Raw genomic sequence first — 23,095 nt, 5'->3', positions numbered from 1 at the left:
TCTTTATGAGTGAAAGACAAAGTAATGCTCGGTTATGTGACATATTGCTTAAATGGATGACCCTCCCCCGCCCATTCGCTTTACTGAAGACCCTGCGCCCGGTGACATCATTAAAACATGTTCCTTCCGTCCGACGCTGTGTGGAGCTGCTTCGGCCGAACGTGAACTGCTAGCAGACAAAAGCAACAAAGTGAACCCCCCTCCGGATCAATCAAATGTGTCATATTTAACTGTTTAGGAACCGAAAACCTAGTGATCACACCGTCATACTTCACAGTAAGTATACTGAGCACATGTACATGTCTGAGGAGGGTTTAATGTGGCCTGGACGTCGTGGTGAGAGCTGGCCTGATTCGGATCCCGTGTGGTTCTTGTGTTGCCACGGCTGGGTTCTGCCTCGCCAGGTTAGCTAGCTAGTGTGTCCTGTGTGTGTGTGTGGCCTAGCTGGCAGCTAACCAGCTAGCAGCCGTGGTGTGGTCCGAAATTTACTACACGGGCCATTGCAACGTTACTGATAGTTATAGAAGTTGCATTGTCTTGAATTTTTGTGCTCCAAATCCATGTGACCTCAGTGTTGAACTTGTGTCGGTTTTGTGTGTTTATTAGCCAGATCTGCGGCTAACCCAGTTAACGTTAGCACCAGGATAGCCGCAGTGGTGTTTACTGATGATGTAGCTAGCGTTACTGCCAACAATGTTTCATTATGTTATTTAGGCTACTGGTGTGAGGGTCGCACACGTTTCATGATTTGTGTTAGCGGTTATTCAATGGAGGGGGGTAAATCGTAAACAGACATATAGATCGCCATTTACAAGTTGGTGTGTTATGTGAAGATGAAAGCTAATCAGCGTTGGCTATTTTCTGCTGTCCCCTCGCATCTTCCTGTCTAGCACTTAAGCCAAAACCCGGAAAAACTGTTGTCACTGCTTCACGCTGCTTGTTTTTTTGAATGCCTATTTGACTACAAGAACGTATTAATAATCAAGGACACAATTGTTTGTTGGCCAAATTCGTGAGTTTACATTTAGACGAATGAACGATTATTTTAATGACTTTTTGTTGTTGTTGTTGTATAAATTTAGACTGGGTGAAACTTGTGTGTACTTAGGCTAATGTTCACATACGTATCGTCTGTAACGTTATTGTTTGCTCACGCATTGTAAAAAGTTAAACTAGATGTTGGTGTTAAGAAGTGTTGTCTCGATATATTATCTTACTCAATGTTATGCTGTAAGTATAACGCACGTGATCCTGATGACATTATTGGTCTGTAGTAACACAAGTCTTACTGATACATACATGTAAATAAGGTACTCGTACATGGACCTATCATTCAGTGCAAAGTAATGCACTGGCTATTCTTAACACATCGCATTTGACCTGACCCCGCAGCCTACCTGCGATCAAGGTACAGAGACACTTTTTAACAAAAATACACACCATATTCACCTAGTTACCAGTGTATTATGGACTCCTAGCTAAAACTGAGGCAGTCTTATACTAATAAGAGTCCTGCAGAGCACTTTCATGAAGACTAGTTCATGGTCATTTTTTGGTGTTACAGAGATGTTTATTCAACTCGGTGGTAGGGCTGGGCGATATGGAGAAAATCAAATATCACTATTTTTGACCAAATGACTATGGATACCGCAACAATATTGTAGTGTTGACTATTGGTGCCTTCACAAAATATTTACACAATGAGATCTTTGATATATAATCATCAGTAATGTGGATATAATGACGAAGTGGCTAAAGGCCAATAACAGAACAGTTACAACAGTCTTGTAAGTTGAGAAAATGACATCACTTTACTGTAATGCAGCCTTTAAAACCAGGAAAAGACAACACTTATGTCATATTGCGATATCCAAAATCTAAGACGATATCTTTGTCTCATATCAAGATAGCGATATAATATCGATATATTGCCCAGCTCTACTCGGTGGTCATTTTGGAGGCTGTAGATTGTGGTGCCGTTTAACTGTATTGCATTATATTGAAGTTGTTATATTTTGACCACCCCATTTATATCAGTTAGGGTAGACAAAATATTAGAAATGTCTCTCTAAAACAGTTTAAATAAAAACAATGTTCTCTCCTAATGACAGGATCCTTATTTTTGACATTGTGGTGCTGATCATGTATTCATAGTCTAATGATTCTAATGTTATGGCAAAAATAGTAGACTGTCTGTACTCTACTAACATGAGACACTAGGTTTTTTCTCCTACCAGATACCACCGCCTAGCTGATTTTAGTCATCAGTTCCTCAATATGTGCTAATCAGCTGCTGAAGCGTTTCAGTGTTGAAGCACATTTTCAGTTGTGCATAGATCTATTTTACTATGACAGATAATCAAATGTGATAAGAAAAAAGTTACCGGCATTAGCATACAGATAAAGTCCCAAAACTGAAAATTCTAATTTAACAGTTAAACATGTTCCCTGGTAAGCATGATTATCCCACTGAATAGGAAAATGTTTGCATACAGTTTGAAGGGGTGGCAAGAGAGTATTACATTTGTGGAGAGGAGTAAATGCAGGCCATTATAATCCAGAAATCTTACAGAGTTGAGCAACAGTTCTGTGGAAGAAGCATGGAGAGGTGTTGGGTGTTCCTGCTCTTGATGGATGGTCTTGATTTGCATATTTAAAGCTGAGAGCCAAATCCTGAAAAGGTCCATGAAAGTGGAGAAGCTTAGGGCCGGGCTGAACCTGCTTATGTAAAGAAGACAGTGTAGCCTCACAGCGACTACTTAATACTGTGTTCGGGCAGTGCTTGTCAACTTGCAAATTAAAACCTGTCCATGTTTAGTTACCTTAAAGTTGCTATCAAAGTGGTCAATACAGACATTTTATGAAACTTGGATTTAGAGTTGTGACTTTTAACGCACCGCATCATTTGGTTGCTGCCAAACCTTGTATAACGAGCCTGTTAAGTCAGTTTTAGGAAATAAGAATGAAAGTAAAGCGTCGTGTACAGGACTTCAGTGTCATTGCAGCATACCTGTATTACCGGTTATTTTGGAGTCTTATTTCTTAAGAATACACTTTGATATGTTTACTCTTTCCCTTCTCTCTAGGTTGTGTGGGGAGAGGTGGGACTACTTCAGTCATAAATGGAGAGGGACAAGCAGGCACCCTGTGTCCCGGGCAGCCACACACTCATCACAACACCTGCTTGAGCGCTGCAGTGTCGATGACTACACCTGAAAAAACAAATTGCTTTTGACAACGCAGACCTGACTATTCTACAGAAACCCTTGGTCTGCTGCCATGGATGGGGAGGAGGAGGTGTCTCACAAGCGTGAGGATACGGTCAGTGAACCTAATGGCTCCATGGAAAGTAAAAAAAGAGAGGCCAAAGGGACCTGCCTAAAAATTGAGGGTCAGGATGGCTATGTGTTCAAATCCTACAGCATTAACCCTCATGACACTGTGGATGCAAAGTCCCCTGCTTGTTCCTCGATAACACTGGATAAAGACTCTCCCCCTTCCTCTCCTCAGGATGACAAACCGTTGGAGTCGGACAAAGCAAGTGAGACTGACCCAGCTTCCCCCACCCTTTCAAACAAATGCCTAAACACTGATACGGAGGGAAATACGGAGAATGAAAATTATGAAAATGGAAGCGAAGCAAGTCAACATATCAAAGAGGAGACTGGGGATGCAAACGGAATGGATGAGGATACCCAGGACGATGAAAGGCTAGGATTCGGTAGCTCCGTTGGCCCTTTTGTAACTAGAGACGGTGAGGAGTATAGTAATTTACTAAGTGGATACACAAGCACCCTTTATGATGTTGCCATGGATGCTGTCACTCAGAGCCTTCTGTCATCTATGAGGAGTAACACCAACCCGAGGAAAAAATCTCCTGCGTGGAATCATTTCTGCATATCACCACGAGACAGTACCAAAGCAATCTGTTTATACTGCATGAAAGAGTTCAGCCGGGGTAAGAACGAGAAAGACCTCAGTACAAGTTGTTTAATGAGGCACGTACGAAGGGCTCACCCCACTGTGCTTTTACAAGACGGAGCAGACGCATCCTCAAACAATCTGACTAGCTCCCTCGCCTCATCTTTGATACCTCCATCCCCAAACTCACCAAAAAACGGAGACTTGACCAACAGCGTCATTTCTTCTGCCTCAAAGAACACTTCACCGTCCACCTCCTCAGCTGAAAATTCAGATCTTGCATCCAAAGAAGTGTTACCCAAAGTTGAACCAAAACTAGAACTGTATGCCAACACTGAGGCCGTTTGCAGCACGCTCTCCTCCTCACATTCCAATGACAACAACCTTGAAGATATGTCAGACGGTGGGCCTGAGCGCCTCCCTGGGACCCCAAAAAGCTCAAGTTCCCGTCGGAGGTCCGCTGTATGGAAACACTTCTACCTGTCACCTGCTGACAATTCCAAAGCAGTATGTATCCATTGCATGAATGAATTCAGCAGGGGTAAAAATGGGAAGGATCTAGGGACGAGCTGTCTTATTCGCCATATGTGGAGGGCCCACAAAGAGGTTGTCATTGAGGAAAATGGACAGGGCAATCACATTCCCCCACCCTATACAAACCCGCCTTCACTACTGTCCCGCACTCATCTACACGATCCACTGGAAGTAAAAAAAGAATCGCCCCTTCTTCCATCCTCACCAGAAACCATATCAGATGAGTTACCCCAAAGCATGGGGGAAAGCATGGATATAAAAGAGGAATCTGATGAGGTGATGCATCTCTCAGGGCAGGAATCCTCTCTCAATCTCTCCTTCAAAACCCAGGGGGAGGATACACCTCTAACTTCCTCGCCATGCGACCTCTCTGAGGGCCCCAGCCTCAACCAGGATCATTCAGTTTTCCAGCAAAACAAGAAGATCATGAAACGGGTGAAATCGGAAGTGTGGCACCATTTCATAGTGTCCCCAGTGGACCAGTTGAAAGCACTGTGCCGTTACTGTCCGTGTGTCATCAGTCGAGGGAAACGCGGCGACTTTGGTACAAGCTGCCTGATGAGGCATCTGATGAGACGCCACCCAGACGTCCTCAAAAACCAAAAAAGCACAGATGAGAAGGAATCCTCCCCTCATCCTTACACCAATCTCGCCGCAACGGACGCAGTTTCAACCAAAGAAACTGAGAGCCCTGCCAGCGAGAAAAAGCCCCAAACACTGCCCGTTTTCAGTAAAAAGACGTCAAAACTGTGGAACCATTTCTCCATTTCGCCCACTGACCCCACAAAGGTGGTTTGTTTGCACTGTGGCCGCACAATTAGCAGAGGCAAAAAGACTACAAACCTTGGCACAAGCTGCCTCTTCAGGCACATGCAGAGGTTTCATGGACATGTTCTTGAAAGTAACAATACTATCTCAGGTGATGTGCCGTCTGCTGAAATTCACGTTAAGCAAGAGCTCATGGACACTTCCGTTTATGAAACGGAACAGAGCCGTGAGAGGTTTGATGAACGCCACCCGGTTGCCAAAAGAATCACCAAACTACTCGCAGAAATGCTCGCACTGGATCTTCAGCCATCAGCTATGGTGGAGAATGCTGGACTCAACAGACTGCTAGAGTACCTCCAGCCTCAGTATTCTCTACCACCTTCTTCCTACTTTACCAGCACTGCCATACCAGACATGTACGAACGGGTGAAGGACGTTGTGCTGACCCACCTGAAAGAGGCTGAAGGTGGCGTTGTCCACTTCACAACGAGTATTTGGGTCAGCAGCCAGACAAGGGAATACCTGACCCTCACTGCCCACTGGGCAACGTACGAGTCAAGTGTCAGGCCCCAGGGTCAGGACTTCCACTGCTCTGCTCTCCTAAGTGTCTCGCAAATAGACTGTGATCATGATATGCATGACATCCCAAAGCAGCTGGAGTATCTGTGGGATTCCTGGATCACGTCATCAGGGCTGAAAAAGGGGTTCACTGTGACAGATAACACCACCATCAGAAACACTTTGGAGGACCACGGCCATGTCACCATGCAGTGTTTTGGACACACTATAGACCTCATTGTTAGCGAAGCCATAAAGAGCCAGAGAATGGTTCAGAACCTTCTGAGTATCGCACGCAAGATCTGTGAACGCGTGCACCGCTCGGCAAAGGCCAAGGAGAAGCTGGCCGAGCTCCAGAGGGTGCACCAGCTGCCCGAGAACCAACTCATTCAGGACGTTCCTTCCAAATGGAGGACCTCCTTTTTCATGCTGGAGCGGCTGGTGGAACAGAAGAAGGCCATCGACGAGATGTCGATCGAGTGCAATTTCAGGGAAATGATCAGCTGCGATCAGTGGGAGGTGATGCTGTCGGTCTGCAATGCACTGAAACCGTTCGAAGTCGCCTGCAGGGAGATGAGCAACCGCACTGCCACTCTGGGACAAGTGATACCACTCATTCACATCCTCAACAGAAAGATAGACCTGCTGTTTGATGAAACCGTGGGCATAGACAACATGCTCAAGTCCCTAAAGGAAGCCATGGTGAGCAAAATGTCGGCCACTCTGCACGACCCGCGAAACACCTGGGCGACCATGCTGGACCCACGATACAAGACGTCGCTGTTCACCGAGGAAGAAGCCGAGCAATGCAAACACGATCTGATCCGGGAGCTGGACTTGTCCTCGACCGCCTCCGTCGAAGCTCAGCCTCCGCTGCCCAATGGCTGCAACGAGACCCCCCTGTCGTCCAACGCCTCCCACCCAAACGAGGACAACCTCTGGTCCCTTATGGCCGACATCAGACAAAAGATAAAACACGAGGAGAAGCCAAAGTCCTCAGAGCTGGCAGTGCTGGAGTACCTCGAGGAAGACATACTTGATCAAAGCTGTGACCCCCTCGACTATTGGAACCTGAAAAAGTTCCTGTGGCCCGATCTTGCCAAAGTAGCCGCCCGTTACGTGGGCTGCCCTCCCAGCATCGTCCCAGCAGAGACACTGTTCAGCACAGCTAGTGTCAACTGTGCCCTAAATCAGCCCAGGCCTTTACTGGAAAACATGGAGGGTCTACTGTTCCTCAAAGTCAACCTCCCTTTGATTTATTTTCAGTACTGATTATTGCTGAGCATTAACTTAAACCCTTTATCAAGGACCAAGTTGCATAGCTGTGAAATGGGGGTTTCTGTTGGGCAAAATGTAAAATATTGATTTATACACTGATTCTCACTGCAAAGGCCGGATTTGGAGGTTTTATTTTATTCTGTGTACTACTGTTAAAACACTTGGAGCTGTTGTGATGAAAAGTCTCAGTCAAAAGTGTATCAGGGAGGGAGGGTTTTTCTAGCTGTAGGGGTTGGTGATAATGTCGTTTGCTTGTAAATCAATGTTTTTGTTTTCTGTGTCTACTCTCTCCTTGTGCCTTATTCAGAACTACTTCAGGTCAAAATGCTGTAAATATTTAGTTAAATTGCGCAGATCACGTCAGGATGCTTTTTGATTATTGTGTATTAAAGATGGACAGAGTTGTTTTCGGAATGATGGCCCAGAAATAAATGCTGTGACTGAAAGATGTTTTAAGTTAATGTTATTTAATTTTCATTGTGAATTTGTGGCTCATGGTACTGTCATTTAGATAGACTTTTTTTTTTTTTTACTTGCTGAAATGTTTTTAATAAGATCATGTATAATATTGCTGTATTTTCAGAATAAGCAGTTTGTTTGGAATATACAATTTGTCTCTTAAGCACAATTTAAGTTTATGTCCAGGGGATTAAATTATGGGTTTATTATTGAGTAAAACGATGTACTGTACATTTTTATATTAAATGACTTCTGAACCTAATTTGATAAATGTTTTAGCATTGAGACTGGACCCATGCAAATGTTGTGGTCATTTTTAAATAAAGGTTTTCCTTATGCAATATCTAAGAGGTTTGTCTTTGGTTATCAATTAGAATCAAATTTATCCAATTTAGGAATCTGGTTTCCTCCACTCAGTTTCAGCTTTATTCATCTATAAAATCTATTTTACAAAATATACAAATAACAGCCTGAGGTAAAAAAAAACAAAAAAAAAAACACACAAAGCTGTCTGTAAGAAAATGGTTTCGTGTCTGCAAGAAAACTTGGAATTCTTTGCTTGCGATTCATGAGAAAAGCAATGCATTACACATCAGTATCAGAAGAACGAACCATTTCAAACATCTGAAAAGATGTATGACAGTTCAATGCAATGTATTTATCTACTTGGGTAGCACATGTCAGCAGTTGATGTGTAGGTGAATGAGACACACGATGGACCCGTGGTATTCTTTTCATACAAATAATATTCCAATCTATCCCATTATATCCTTTGAGAACACTGCTTTGGGTTGCTTTAGTCTTATTTTTTTGGTCACTAAAAATGCCTTAATCCAACACATTCCTGTTAAAGTCACTCTTTTTGTTGTCCGGTTGCAATCTTTCTCTCCATGAGCACGGCTTTTCTCTCTAATCGCACACTGATGTGGGGAAAGTGAAACGCGTCGAAAGCAATGTTGCTGTACCCTTCAATGAAGGCCAGAGGCTGATGGGTGTCCTGGAGTAGCTGTATCTTGGTGACATTAGCCTCCATCAGTAGGTGGGAGTACATTTTGATGTCAGGATTCGTGTGGTTCATGTCCTCACGTTTGTCATATCTGTTGAAAAAAAAAAAGTTTTGTTTGTTTTTGCTTTTTCCAACGTTTTAAATGGTTAAATTTTTCTTCTACACATTTTCAGCGCTTATTTCTACGTCCCGTATTTTCTGATATAAAACAAAAATTGAAAACTGTTCAATGTGACCCGAAGTCAACACAAGGGTTAAAAAAAGTGATAATATTGGGTATTATTTGTGACTAACTTGAGTTCAAAACACTGAAAAATACACTCACCTCCAGGTTCTGTTCTGCTCTAAGAAGCGAGACACTCCCGTTTCAGCAGCATATGTGTCAATATGAACAAAGACATCTGAGGGGAACAGAGGCATTGTTTAACAATGTGAGAAGTGTTCTCTGAACAAAGCGTTTATGCATGCTTTCATTGTCAGTACATGGTATTTTGTATGATTACTGAGAAAGTAAAAAAGCCAAGATGCATTTTTCTTATCCACAATTAATATAGTTAATCATACTAATATGGTTTCCATACATGTGCACATACATAAAGTTTAGTTGAGATACTTGCACAACATAGAAAAATAAATATTTTTCGAGTAATTAGCTAATCTCAAAAGGTGGGAATTAATAGTGTTACAGAAACTCCCTGCAAATAAAGTGGTGCTGAAAGGGATTCCAACCTGCTGTGACTGGCAACAGCCTGTGTAATTCCTGCAGTCCTCGGCCCCCTGGGTAGTTGTGGTGGGAAACGTAGAGACTAATACTAGAGTACGCTGCGTTGGTCAACAGCTGGCCAACCACAACTGCAGCGCCCAGTTTATACATCCAGGATTTCCGGTAGTTGCACAAACTGAAGCACAAAGAAAAAAGAAAAAAAAGGAAGTGAGCAATAGCTTTTGCAATGTCACACCTCACACACTGTTACACCGTTGACACAAGATGTCTTTCTTATGATGGCACTGAATAGTATCTGGGAATAATGAGAACTAATCAACATCTGCCAGCCAAGCATGTTGCTGCTGGTTGTGCTGCTACTTAAGCAGGTTACATTTTCTCATCTTCCTCATCTATTTCTGTTGATTTATAAAGTAATGAGGGCATCTGGTTTGTGTTGGAATCCGTAAGACACTGCTGGTGGTTGATAAAATGTAAATTTCCCGCCCTTGTATTTTCAAATGCAAGCATTGGCTGTAGGGCTGTGCTCGATTGAAGAAATTCTTAGTCGACTAACACTCATTCAATTGTATCGACTAATCGATTAGTTGATTTAAAATCGACAGATCTGTAAATCTGAGTTTCTCCGCAAAGAGTTATGCAGAAGCACCACTTTAATTATTGTGTTTACCAGAGATGTGCTCGTACGTTTCTTGGAAATAAGTCATTCAGCATGAAAAAAAAAGCATAAAACATGACTAATCGACTAAAGAAATCTAAGTTGACTAAGACCAAAACGACCGATTAGTCGACTAATCGACTAAGAGGGATCAGCCCTAATTGGCTGTAACATGTTTGGACCTACATGAAAGAACAGCCTCGGGCAGCCACCAAGCTGAGCACAGGGAACGTGTATATGATGAAGCGCAGCTCCTTGTGGGGCAGCAGCGAATAGATGAGGATGAAGCCCACGGTGGGGAGCAGCAGCAGCCTCACCCGCCGGTCCAGGAGCCCCAGGGGGACGAAGAGCAGCGTGCAGCCCAGGGCGCGGGGCACGGCAGAGTAAAAGTACCACAGGAAGGGAGAGGTTTACTGGGGAGAGGAGAGTCAAGGAAAACGGCGCGGTGGAGCTCCTCCTCGGTGATTTTCAGTGGCAGTAAATTGACAAAAAGTTAAAAGTAAATGCACACGCATGAGTGGGAGTGTACTCGAGTAAATTAAAAGGATATTCCCCAGTTGGAACTTTTGTTGAGAAAAGTGTTGTACCACAAAACCTGACCTTCAGGCCACAACAACTTTCTCCAAAAGAAGGTGTCAATGGCCACCGTCAGAGCTGTTCAAGGCAAAAGGAAATCAAAAACTGTTTGGACAGCAGGGACATTGTATTGTTTATTGAGTATACTGTACGCTGACTACTCACCCAGTGACGAGATCCCAGCAGGAACAGCATAATAAAGCAGCTGCAGCAGTCCTAGCTTCCTGCTCAACAGCGATGTCAGTAGCATGAGACCCAGGAAGATGCAGAGCTCTGACCGGAACACAATGATGACTAGAGCAGAGAGGCTGATGAACCGGCCATATTTCTGAGCCATCCACGATGTGAATGCTACCAGAACTGTGAGGAAAAATGTACTTTCATCATGTAGAGTTACTCGCTTATTTAGGAAAACCGAAAAAGAATCCAGAGTGTCTGGCTTAGGGCTCCTGCACACTGGCTGCATGAGTGTGTCAGCTGCGTGAGCGTGTCCGTTTTTATTTCGGCTCCCATGTTAACAGGTTAGAGCTTTGCACACTGCCTGCGTGAGGCAAAATAGAATAGGAAAAGATGTTTATATGTCACTTTGACATGAATACATTCAATAAATGACAAAAAAAATCTGTTGAACTCCTTTTTTTTTCTTTTTTTATTGTATTTCAATTGGATTCTGATAAAACAATAACATGGACTTTATTATCTCAGGAAAGGGAATTGAAATATAAAAAAGACATATCGAAATATGTACAAACAAATGTACAAACAATATTGACAAAATAAAGTTGAAGAACACGCTATTATTTCATTTTATCAAATGGGAAACCTACACGTGTCAGACACGTTTCTGGTGTGCAAAGACATAGAAAACGCCACGCAGCCGCCACGCAACTGACACGCCACGCTCACGCCGCGCAGCCAGCGTGCAGGAGCCCTTATGGTGATTATTACCCATGTATCTTACCTATTGGCAGTGCAAATACATTAGGGAGCGTCCTGGTGCTGTAGAACATTAGGTGAAACTGAGAAGCACACGTCAGACAGAAGAGCCCTGCAACTGTGGAGCCAAACTGCCTCCTCACCTCCCTCTGCATGTGCCACAGTGCACCGACAACGCACACTCCCAGGGAAGCTCGGACTGCACAGAACACATCAAGAGAACGCATTTGTTTAAACAGTTTGAAACCACATTGGCGATTTAGAGTCCCTTCATTTAGACACAACATGCTCAAGAACTCTTTTATACATCAGTCTATCCTGTTGCTAAACCAAAATCAGCGTGCGGCCAATTATTTCTTTGTCATGGCTCTTGATGCGTTTTCATCTTTTGTACTATGTGTGCAATTGTTGTCCAACTTGTGTGCATTTTTCTTTTCTTTTTTAAGCGGACCTGCTCGGTAACGCAGAATGAATTTCAGTGTTTAAACTGATAATAAAGTTGTATCGTAACACTGGATTGGAAAGTACCAATTAGTGAGAAATTAGTGATTTACCCGTCAGCAGTGTGTAGAATTTGGGTGCATCCAGCAGAGAGGACAGAAACACAACGGGGGAGCAGAGGATGGAGAGAAACAGAGGGCCAAGGAAAGTCCGTGGCACCACACCGGGGAACTCGTGATGGTCATACTGAAAGACAGCACAGTCTCTGGTCTCAACAACACTAATACAGACAGATCTCTATGCAGCTGACCCGGAGCTCTCAATCATACCACATGGTCTTCAGCAGCAGATGCCAGAGTTTGACAGTCGTCACGGATGTTAAAATCTCAATTTTTTGCATCTTCATCCCAAAAACAGCTACTAAATGAATCTTGAGCTGAGATTTTCTCATTTGTTTTTAATGTCAATTTGACAATTATAATTAATACCTGTATAGTTTTAGAGCAAATACAATATATGATGTAAGCGCATACCCCCAATGTAGTTTGATTGCATGATTCAATTTTAATGTTTCTGTAAAACCACTGATTTAGGACTCTCCAAATAAAAGTGACACGTTTTTTTTTTTTTTCAAATATGAAATGTAGCTTCTTTTTTTTTAGCTAGGCTAATATGATAATGATACCACATACTTTTTTTAAACAGCACAATTAATTTCGATAGTGATATTAGTTATAGTTAATAGCAGGAATAATTCAGCAGTCATTTTCACTGACTAACCAGAAGCTTCCTCATATTTATTTTTTTCATCTTACTCATGGCAAGTATTAATTTATCAAAAATCTATTCAATGTACCCTCTTTTTACATGCAAACAAATGCTAAAAATGTAAAGCTCTAAAAGGCATACTAACTGTGCTAACGGTGCTGTCTGTATGGTTTGTGTAACGTATTCACAAACGTTTGATTTAAAACATAATAATTATTCCATTCACTGCAGTGCTGTGCATAGTTAGCTTGTTAGCACACCTAACACCTGCTTACCTTGTCAAAGTTAAGCCTGTGATACAGAATGTCGTGCGTCGCTTGTAAATTAAAGCTCTCCTCAACTTTAGTAAACGGACAAATGAATAAATGCAAAAGAGCCACAGTTATTAATAAAGAGAGCAGTGGCAGCCCTGATGCATTCCTCTTTTCAGCCATGACAGCTGAAAGATGTGTGTGTGTGTGTGATGCGTATAACTTCCGGTCAAGACAGGAAGCAAACATGTTTTTATATCGCTAAAATTACTGACACATTTTCTACCAGTGGGATACAGATTTTGTTTAGAAATTCGGTCTAAAAAGCCCTTCAACAGGAAAAACTTAATTATTTTAAATACTACTATTAGAAATCCAGAATTTTCCACGTGGGGGACAGGAGCTCTTTGTCCCGCGCGTGGCGGCTTATGATTGGTTGTAGATGTATTTGACAGGCAATCCCAGCAAATGAGCGCAAGCCACAATTCGACCAAGAGGCTGACGCGGAAATCTAAAAACGCATCGGTTTTTTTTTTTTTCTACAACCGGCATGTAAATACTAATTTGTTGCGCTTTGCATACATAACGCCAACTTAGATTTAATGTTAGGAACAGCTCACTTAGATGTGTCCGAAACCGTGTAGCGCTAGTTGTAAGCTTGCTTGTGTGTGCATTAAGCGTGTGTCCTGTTATGAAACGGTGTCTAAATTGATCGGCTGAGATGCTGTCCACCGGTCCAGAGCTGCGTCTACTGCGGCTATTGTCGTGTGTAACTATTATTTATATAGTTTTACTTTGTCAAGTCACCTACGCCAAGAGAGATTTTAAAAGCGCCTGTTCTACCTGTCAGAGAATTACTGATAACTTCAACAAGGTAAGAGAACAGTAATAAACCTCCCCTTTGTGTTGCTTGTCATTATATTGCTATCTTGCTCTAATATTGTGAACGTGTCCTACTACCCTTAATGTTGAGACATGCCTGTGTGTGTGTGTGTGTGTGTGTGTGTGTGTGTTTCATTAAGTTGCAGTGCGTTTGCCCCTGTCGGCCACCGTATCTTTAACTTTCAAATTTCACCTATACACCTTTCCCTGTTTATTTCTGTACAAACGTTGACACTATTTTTGTATTGTAGGGGTTCGACAGAACATCGAAGCAGAACTTTGGCGGAGGCAACACAGCCTGGGAGGAGAGAAAACTGTCTAAATATGAGACAAGGTGAGACAGTGCATCATCCTGTCACGTCCAGGTCACCCTGCCACAGGAACCGGTCATCCCAGCTGTTTGGTTTGCACCAGCTGGCTGTTGTACTTGGCTCAATTAAGCTTATCAAAGTTCTAGATAAGCAGCATGCATTAGAATATAACCGACTGTTTGCTCAAGTGGCTTGGTAAGCATAGGCAAACTTTCAAACTGCAGCATTTGTTAGCAAGGATCTACCGGACGTTTCCCCGCAATCACACAGTCCTGTGCAACAAACACCAGTTTTATCACACAGTTTATGTTTTGGCACATGCTCATCTCTACCTCCACCCCTTTTTTAAACTTCCAACCATTCATCTCCTTGCTTCCTTTACAGCGAGATCCGTCTGATGGAGATTGTGGAGGGGCTGTGTGACAGCAGCAGCTTCGAGTGCAACCACATGTTAGAGGAGCACGAAGACCATTTTGAAACTTGGTGGTTCAAGAGGTGGGAATTGGCGTATGCAAATATTGTCAAATGCCAGCATGGTGAGCCACAGTGTCAAGTTGGTTGGATTTCAACTGTCAATTTCACAACACTAAAATGTAACATCGCTTGTGTAAAAAAAAAAAAAGGCACACAGGTTGATGCCCTTTGACAGAGGTATCACCCACAGAGCTATTTGTGTAGTAAAAAGGTTCGGTTAACACCTAATGTCTTCCTGTGTTTCCTGTTGCAATACAGGAAAACAAAACATCCTGATCTGCATAAATGGTTCTGCATTGAAACCATCAAAGTGTGCTGTCCAAAGGGAATGTTTGGACCGGACTGCAATGGTGAGGAAAAGCCTTTCATAAGACATAAAATGCCACGTACATTGGTTCTGTGTCTGACAGACTAGATATACTGTAGCTTAAATACATTAATACAAATAACCCCAAGAACCTGACGTTTTAAAGTGGCCTAATAGTTCTGATTTTATTTTCTGAAGCCTGTGTGGGGGGCTCTGACAGACCTTGCCATGGAAATGGAAGGTGTGATGGCGACGGGACTCGCGGAGGGAACGGAAAGTGCAGCTGTGACCGTGGCTATGAAGGCGAGTTCTGCCTAGACTGCATCGACGGCTACTTCAATGAAGTGAGGAACGACACATTCTCTCTGTGCACAGGTACACTTCAACACAGATCAACCACTGGCGTTCTCTGTGACGCATCACGCACCTTAATCCATAACATCATCATGTAAAGTAAATCTGTCGTGATTCTGAATTCGGGCTTCACCTCTCCCTGCAGAGTGCCACTCCTCCTGCAAAACCTGCAACGGAGGGACCAATCAGGACTGTGATGAGTGCAAAGAAGGCTGGGAGGAGGATGACCAGGAAACTTGTGTTGGTAAGAGGGCCAGTAGAAAGTCTCCATGTAGGAAAAAGGAAGAAAAAAAACCCCAGCAAAAACATATGGTCTGTGCACACCACCGTCTATCTCACTGCAGTCCATCTCATGTGTTTCAGACGTAAACGAGTGCTCCACAGATCCTTCTCCATGTAAAGAAGAACAATACTGCCTTAATACGGAAGGCTCCTACTCCTGCGAGGGTAATAATTACTCACTCAGTTTAGCACAACATTTTGGTCTGTAAGATTTCGACACAACAATACTGCATGATAAAATAAAGCTTGTGTAATGTGTATTTCTGCTATCATATTTAAAACTCACAAATTCGTGTTACCCTTAGCCTGTGACAAAGTGTGCTCCGGCTGCACTGGAGCCGGTCCTGATAAGTGCCAGGCTTGTGCCAGTGGGTACCAAGACACAGAGGGCACCTGCACAGGTATGACGTAAATAATTCATTATTAGTATGTATATAGTTTCTTCACTCCTCTATGACGGTAAACTGAATATCTTTTGAGTTGTGGACATTTGACAACAATCCCATGACCGAGTCAATATTCAACACATTAATCGACAATGAAAATAATCGTCAGTTGCAAAATTAAACTTATGTCTTGGAGAATACACAGTCCAAAAACCGTAGCTAAAATATTGAAAAGAGATCAAAATCAATGATGCTCCTATTATATGTTCCTGTTGAAGATAAAAGTCCATAACAACAGTAGGGGTGTGCAAAAAAATCGATTCACATTCGTACCGCGATTCAAGCTCTACCGATTCAAAATCGATTCATAGCATTCCAAAAATCAATTTATATTATTTATTTATTTTTTAAATTGTAGGTTTACTGCAATCACATGGGAAAACTAACTACATTTACATACAGTGAATCTTTTTTTTTTTTTTTAATTGAGAAACGTTTTTTGAATCGAATCTTAAGCCCAAAAATCGATTTTGAATGGAATCGTGACATTTTCTGAATCGTGCACCCCTAAACAACAGGGCATTGTAGTTTTTAGCCTTTGTTACTCAAACAACAGTAAATAGCACTTTATGGGGGGACTATTTTCAGCTGCGTATTTATGGCACCACCAGGATGGTATAGGTGATCGAAACCAAGATAAACTACACTGCCTGTGTTCATCACAATAAAGGAACATGTCACCCAGTGCAACGGTGGTCCTCGGACAAAAATGTGGCCCTGTGGCTCAGAGGAATGAGACGTATTAGGCTTCTGATGAAGGAGTTAAAATATGTGTGACTCCTCCTCCTCCTTACTGTAACCGGTCGGTGATTTGACAGCGTATGTGGTCAGAGGAAGGTGTCTCTGCCTTTACTACATGTCACCACGTATTGCTAATGTAATGCTCTCGGTGTGTCGTCAGAAGAGGAAACCTTGTTTCAGTCAAGTCGTAGCACCAGTGTTGTGTTGTGTTTTCCAGATATCGACGAGTGTTCCCAGCCAGAGCCGGTATGCACCAAGGAGCACGAGCAGTGTGTCAACACTAAAGGCAACCATGTGTGCATCTGCTCCAGCGGCTATGAGAAACAAGATGGAGAGTGTGTCCTCACGCTACAGCCAGGTGACGATTAGTGTTGGTTTAAGAACTGGTTTCATATGATTTGTGCTCTACAGATATACACTCACCTAAAGGATTATTAGGAACACCTGTTAAATTTCTCGTTAATGCAATTACCCACCGGGTACCACTCATCTCCACTAAAAATAGGAAAATGAGGCTACAATTTGCACGAGCTCACCAAAATTGGACAGTTGAAGACTGTAAAAATGTTGCCTGGTCTGATGAGTCTCGATTTCTGTTGAGACATTCAGATGGTAGAGTCAGAATTTGGCGTGAACAGAATGAGAACATGGATCCGTCATGCCTTGTTACCACTGGGCAGGCTGGTGCTGGTGTAATGGTGTGGGGGCTGCTATGCTTTCAATATGGGCCAACATTTCTAAAGAATGGTTCCAGCACCTTGTTGAATTAATGCCACAATTCTGAAGGCAAAAGTATGGTGTTCCTAATATTCCTGTGGGGGTTGGTGGGTGTATGGATGGATGGATGGATGGATGGATAATTTGGTTTTGACTCTGATCATCGGTTCCAAATTTTAATTCCAGGAGCTTGCTATGTTGTGTGGCTTTATTTTAAATTGATAAAGCCCGGTCAAATTGTAAATCACCATTGAATCAAAATAAAATGTTCCTCTTATCTGTGAAATAAGCATGTGACCCGTTTCAACTCCATCCCTCAAAGAATTGGAATCGGAATTGGAATAAGATGTGTTAATATCAAAACGATTCCCAACCCTAATTAGCTGTAGCCTTATTTATATTTCTTAAACAGAAAGTTTACATTGTTCGCTACAATGCTTAAAGATGCTACAGCCTATGAAACACATTTAAACTAAACTGTATCATTAAAAAAAAAAAAAAATGCATACGCATTGTCACAATTCAGCTATTAATGACATTTTGCTGGAGTCCATTACTGTTACAATATTATCAATATTAAAAGGGAATATATTTGACTTATTATTTGAGATCATATATTTATTCATGCTTTTATTCTCATCAGAAAAAGAAGAGGAGTCCGAAGCATCTGAGACGACCACAGGTCCACACGGGGAGCTTTGATGTAAAATCTGGGACCAGTGGGAGCGGATCAGGAAGAACGGCTGGAATTTCTGCACATCTGCCGCCAGTTTGTTTTTTGTTTTTTTAAATCGTAGACTTCATGCACTTAATGTACCAGCTGCACTTAGAACCAACAAAAGCTGGCAAGACATTGTTTTCCAACAGTGGATCATGGATTAAAGGACAAACAAAAGAGAGACATTTTAAGCTCTCAGTACTCTGGTCATTGTTGCTTTTCTCTGGCGTGCTCAAACTACCACTTGTTGTCTTTATTTGTTGTATGGTTTTAAAATGGAAGGTGTCTCAATAAAGGTGATTTATGTTGAATTAAGAAACACATGTCAACAAAATGTGTATTTTCTTGTAAAATATTTTTTTTGTCTTTTGTTCTTCTTAAAGGTCCAATGTGTAGGAATTTCTCCCATCTAGCGTTGAGATCATATATCGCAATCAACTCTCTCGCACCACGCAGTTCAAAGTACGTATTACAGAATACGGTAGCCTTCACGCTTCAAAAAGCCGGTCTCTTGCTCTTTTCAATATCCTTTTTCTTTTTCTGGGCGAAGAAGAAGACTCCTGTTCCTGAAATTTGGATTTTGAATACGTGTGGTCCTCCATGTTTCCTTCTTCAAACTTGCTGGGGGCCGGGAAGCTACGATACCCATTAGCAGCATTAGCAGCACCTGTGAGTTTATCATGTGACAGCGAAAACGCGAAAGGCAGAGCAGTGTGTCCTGTATGTCCCTTACCGGCTAACACATTTCAAGATGGCGCATGAATATGGAGCGTCTACCCAAGGGGGTAAGCTTCGCTTCAGAACTCGAGCCATCATGGCGCCATTTTGTTGCTAACTGGCCATCACCTCCTGTTAGCATTCCGCTGACCGCCATTTTTTTTTTACGTCACTTGACTGAGAATAACTTTACATCCGAAGCGTTTAAAGACTCGATTTGTCCATTGTTTAGTTCTAAAGAAACACAACAACGTATAAAAGGCTCCATTACCTTGTATCTCACGTTATGGCTCCGTAGACGTTTTTGTAAAAATAGGCTAACGATTGTGTCATAACCAAGTGACTTACTGTCGCACAGTAGAGGAATTACCGTATAGTACAGGAGAAGCTCCGCACGACAGTTTCGACTTACATTAGCTGTTTAGGTTTAATTACTAATGTTAACTAGCATGTTAGTTAGCAATAATTAGCATGTGCTTATGTTATCTCCTTACATATACCTACGCTCCGTCTCTGTAAGATTGGGAATGATTGAGATTTCTCTTGGCACAGCTACCAGAACACTTACAACTTTCAGACACGTTGCTCACGTCACATTTACGCGGTCTCTCTCAGTTGGAGGCTGCGCAGTAACGCTCAGCGCTCACCGGAAAAGTGCTTCTAATAGCCTTCACTGGTCTCCGTCCAGAGCAACGGGATCTATTGGTCCATTATATATATGTCAATGCGTCTACCCCAGTTCATGCGAATGCAAATGTAAAATTTCAAGCCAAAAGGAATACTTGGAATTTATGGTGGAGGTAAATATTCATGAAAAAGGACTGTGAAGTTTGTGGACGGGCAACACAGATTTTGATAATGAACAACTAAACACGTTACACACTGGACCTTTAAGGAGCAAATGTAGTCCAGTTGATTGATTTAAAGGAGCAGGAAGTTAGATTGTGTTGCAGTAATCAAACATAACCACAAGGTGGCAGTCTGGCCATATGAAATATAAATGCTCACGACTGTAAAAAGATGTGCGTTACTTCAATCGATCTAGAAAGGACTAGATGGTGTGTCTCGCTGTGTTTACTCATATCTTATCCTCATATCCCGTAGCTATTTTGATGCATGATTATATTTTAGGTGATTTTAACAAAGGGAAGCATACTGTACTGTATTTCCTTTATATCTTAATGCCTACATGTTCTATTTCCATACGTGAATCCAAGATTCAAACATTTTATTACCCATTTGTTCAGGTAAAAGTATACAAGGGTGTTGGAATTCTTGTGTGGATCTCTCAGTCATCCATATCCCTCTGTGGCTTGGACTTCACAAAAGACATTCTATCACCGACTTGAAAGTCTGCAGCACCGTCAGCACTCAGGTGTTAGAAAGCTTTTTGTGAAGACCTTCTTGCGGCCCCGTTTGGATCAAAGCATATTTTTGTAACCCAGGTCCCACCTTGCAATAAGGGTTCCTGCGGGATGATGTCAGCTGTTTGGACTCGACAAGCTTGCCATGGTGGTGGAGCAGCCAGTTGAGACCTGTCTGAGCTGGTAGACTGCCCCCCCCCTCAGCCACCCCTCCACTTTTCACCCCTGGATGTTAACTCCGGTGTATGGAAAGGTTTCATCAGGGAGGGTGGAAAAAAAGGTTACACCCTAGATGTACAGTGTTATTATATGCTGGTACAGATGTAAAACCCAGGGTTGGTGATAAGAAGCAGAAAAGATAGCAAATAACCATATCTCCCAAAGTATAGAATTTTTTTTTTTATCCTGATCACCACAATTAATAACAATAACAAGGGCAAGAGACAGGGCAACAGTGCCAAAGTCATGTATCATCTGTAGCTCAAGGGAGAAAGTGAGTGAAATACTAAAGCACGAGTCAGCATAGTGACTAATACACGAGTCAGTGTACCTACTATGGAGGCTACAACAACCATCTAGGTGAATTGAGCCTTAACTAGAGCACTGACAGGAGAAATATTTGATATGATTCTCCATCGCTTGGAAACGATATAAACTCTCCACTTTTAGCACCTCAGTGATAGAAACGGCTCAACCAGGAAAGTTTGTGATCATGCTGAGCGACTGGGTACCATGAGTAACCATTACACATTCACCTGGCCTTTTCTTCGCTTAAAAGGGCTTTTCCTATTTTGCTACACACCCACGCAGTGCAGCAGCAGAGATTTGGTGATTCAAGCTTGAGTTGAAATAATATACTCCACCCAATTTATCAGCCTAAACCACAACGTAGAGTGTTCTGTTCTGTTTCATCTAGAGATGTAAAGTCTCTCTGTATGCCCTGCTGACTTTCAGGTATTTTAGACTTTTTGGCATTTTAAAGTGATAAGTAAGGGTCAAACCTTTTTTATTCAAGTATTCAACTAGTATTTAGTTTTTTCATAAATGTAGCCAGTCTGACGTGACCACTTTAACTTTGGACTTGCCTCGTCTGCTGTAGACATTTGAGAACCTGCAAACTCCAGCGAGTTTCCCTGGAAGTAGATCCCTATTCAGTTAGCTACGATAGCTAATCAAGATGGCTACTTTGTGTGTTTACCTTCAGTCTGACTCAGAGACTATGTTTAAAATGACTTATTTGGATAACTGTAGCTTCCTGAATCTCTACAGTGCAGGTGGCAAGTGTCAACTTAGCATGACCTATTAGCTACAATAGCTAATTCAGGTGGCTACTTTCCGTGTTTACGTTCACTGGGACTCAGACACAATGTTTTAAATTACAGTACTTTACGTTAGCGCTTCTTGCACCAATATACATGTTCTGCTGTAGTTAGCATTTCCTGAATCTATACGGAAGGTAACATGTATAAAGTTAGCATGGCCCATAGTTTGAGTGCACTCAAAAAAACTTTTCCTTATTATTTCCTTAGTAAAAACTAAGCAGAAATGAGCAGCTTCTACCATTGTTAAATCTTTTGTGTCCCTCATCAGTTTGGTACAACGTCAACGACTGACCCTTGTAATTATGAATGGCTGTGTGCAATTAATTGATTAGCCTGTATGTCACATGATAGATAGATATTGAAGTTCAAATTCTTGCAAAAAAAAAAGTAGTATTGAAGACGATTTTACATTAGACTCTGAGCAACCCAAATGTTCTCATCACATACTAAGTGAATCCAGAGGTTAGAGCTACTCGAAGAGCAGGCAGAATCGTTCTTTAACTTTCAGTATTTTGAACTTGTGACCTATATCTTTCTGAGACTAACCACTGGGCTTGCCCGCTGTTGAAATTAGTATGAGTATTGTTTATTCCACATGCTGGCCTCCCCTTTCGTGTGGTGTAGTGAATCCATGATCGGATTCCATAAAACGTGCACCAAGTGGATGGTGTTTGTGTGTCACGTGCGTGTGTTTACACACTGGAGCAGCATGTGCACGAATACGCTGTGGTTGGAGGGGCACCCTGCTCTTTTCTCTTGACTTTGTGGTGGTTTTCTTCTGCCAGTAAATCTCAGCTGTGGAGCACATGGTCCGACTGTAGTGGGGTGACTATGAGGACACTGACAGGGTTACTGAGGAAAGCCAGGAGCATGCAGGGCAAGGAAATGACACTCACCGGGCGGTCATAGCACTCTGCCTTCAATTCTTGCCTGGTCATACAATCCTCTTTGTTCCATTATAAGGCGGTGGGACCGAGATAATCATAGTGCTGAGCTACTCTGAGGGAAACTGCATGCTTAACTAGAAGCCAGATGTGGCACCATGTGCTTTTGTTCAGCTGTCAGTGGCCTGCACCGCCTCTGATGTCAGGCACTCCTTAAACTTGCTGCCCTCTCTGATGCGGTTGTGTCTGCCTTCCTTTCACACAGCTGGACACTCAACCGCCAACGATTTAACCAGACAAATTGGAAACTCTGCAGAGCAGACTCGGGTGTAACTCAAATCGATTCTCAAGGTGCTGTTTGGGAATTTTCCCTTCCAGGGCACCGCGACGGAGATGCAGGGAGCGTCGGTGAATGAACTGACACCAGCACTCTCGCTCCAAGACGCTTTATAAAACACAGACTTTGGCGGGAAGTAAAAACATTAGATTGAGAACAGAGGAGCATCTGGGGCTGCGTAGCTGAAGCCGCCTGCCTGAGGTTGAGGAGGGGAAATTGGAAATTTGTGTGCAAAAGAGATACAGTATAACGCACTCACTTGTGGTCTGTGTGACCCTCGAAACACAGCTGGACCCTAATGCTGGATTTCACCAGAGAGGCGTTTTTGTTTTTTTTCTTATCTAGTTTGGATCTGAGGGTA

The 23,095-nt window shown here is 42.5% G+C and overlaps 3 protein-coding genes across 4 annotated transcripts; 2 read left to right on the top strand and 1 right to left on the bottom strand.

Annotated features, from left to right (window-relative positions):
* The first annotated feature begins 120 nt into the window (after positions 1 to 120).
* Positions 121 to 7,866, top strand: zbed4 (zinc finger, BED-type containing 4). 2 transcript variants are annotated; one of them, XM_039791141.1, is made up of 3 exons: positions 121 to 276; positions 3,087 to 3,321; positions 3,511 to 7,866. In XM_039791141.1, exons 2-3 carry the CDS (start codon positions 3,280 to 3,282, stop codon positions 7,051 to 7,053), a joined length of 3,585 nt encoding a protein of 1,194 aa, XP_039647075.1. In that variant the 5' UTR covers positions 121 to 276; positions 3,087 to 3,279; the 3' UTR covers positions 7,054 to 7,866. The 2 variants fall into 2 exon arrangements, with proteins under 2 accessions (XP_039647075.1, XP_039647074.1); XM_039791140.1 differs by having other exon boundaries at positions 3,087 to 7,866.
* alg12 (ALG12 alpha-1,6-mannosyltransferase) lies at positions 7,577 to 13,102 on the bottom strand. The gene is made up of 9 exons (XM_039791143.1): positions 12,903 to 13,102; positions 11,973 to 12,105; positions 11,444 to 11,617; positions 10,648 to 10,842; positions 10,457 to 10,560; positions 10,093 to 10,316; positions 9,254 to 9,423; positions 8,850 to 8,925; positions 7,577 to 8,615 (listed from the first exon to the last, which is right to left on the bottom strand). Exons 1-9 carry the CDS (start codon positions 13,059 to 13,061, stop codon positions 8,372 to 8,374), a joined length of 1,479 nt encoding a protein of 492 aa, XP_039647077.1. The 5' UTR covers positions 13,062 to 13,102; the 3' UTR covers positions 7,577 to 8,371.
* A 253-nt stretch (positions 13,103 to 13,355) lies between these two features.
* Positions 13,356 to 18,433, top strand: creld2 (cysteine-rich with EGF-like domains 2). The gene is made up of 10 exons (XM_039791144.1): positions 13,356 to 13,752; positions 14,012 to 14,094; positions 14,456 to 14,566; positions 14,804 to 14,895; positions 15,051 to 15,227; positions 15,352 to 15,450; positions 15,570 to 15,653; positions 15,794 to 15,889; positions 16,893 to 17,033; positions 18,036 to 18,433. The coding sequence occupies exons 1-10, from the start codon at positions 13,600 to 13,602 to the stop codon at positions 18,092 to 18,094; spliced, it is 1,095 nt and encodes a 364-aa protein (XP_039647078.1). The 5' UTR covers positions 13,356 to 13,599; the 3' UTR covers positions 18,095 to 18,433.
* Positions 18,434 to 23,095: the final 4,662 nt, after the last annotated feature.

Source organism: Perca fluviatilis, chromosome 23, assembly GCF_010015445.1.
Source record: "Perca fluviatilis chromosome 23, GENO_Pfluv_1.0, whole genome shotgun sequence".
Classification (NCBI taxonomy): domain Eukaryota; kingdom Metazoa; phylum Chordata; class Actinopteri; order Perciformes; family Percidae; genus Perca; species Perca fluviatilis.
This window is presented reverse-complemented; position numbering and strand designations above follow the sequence as displayed.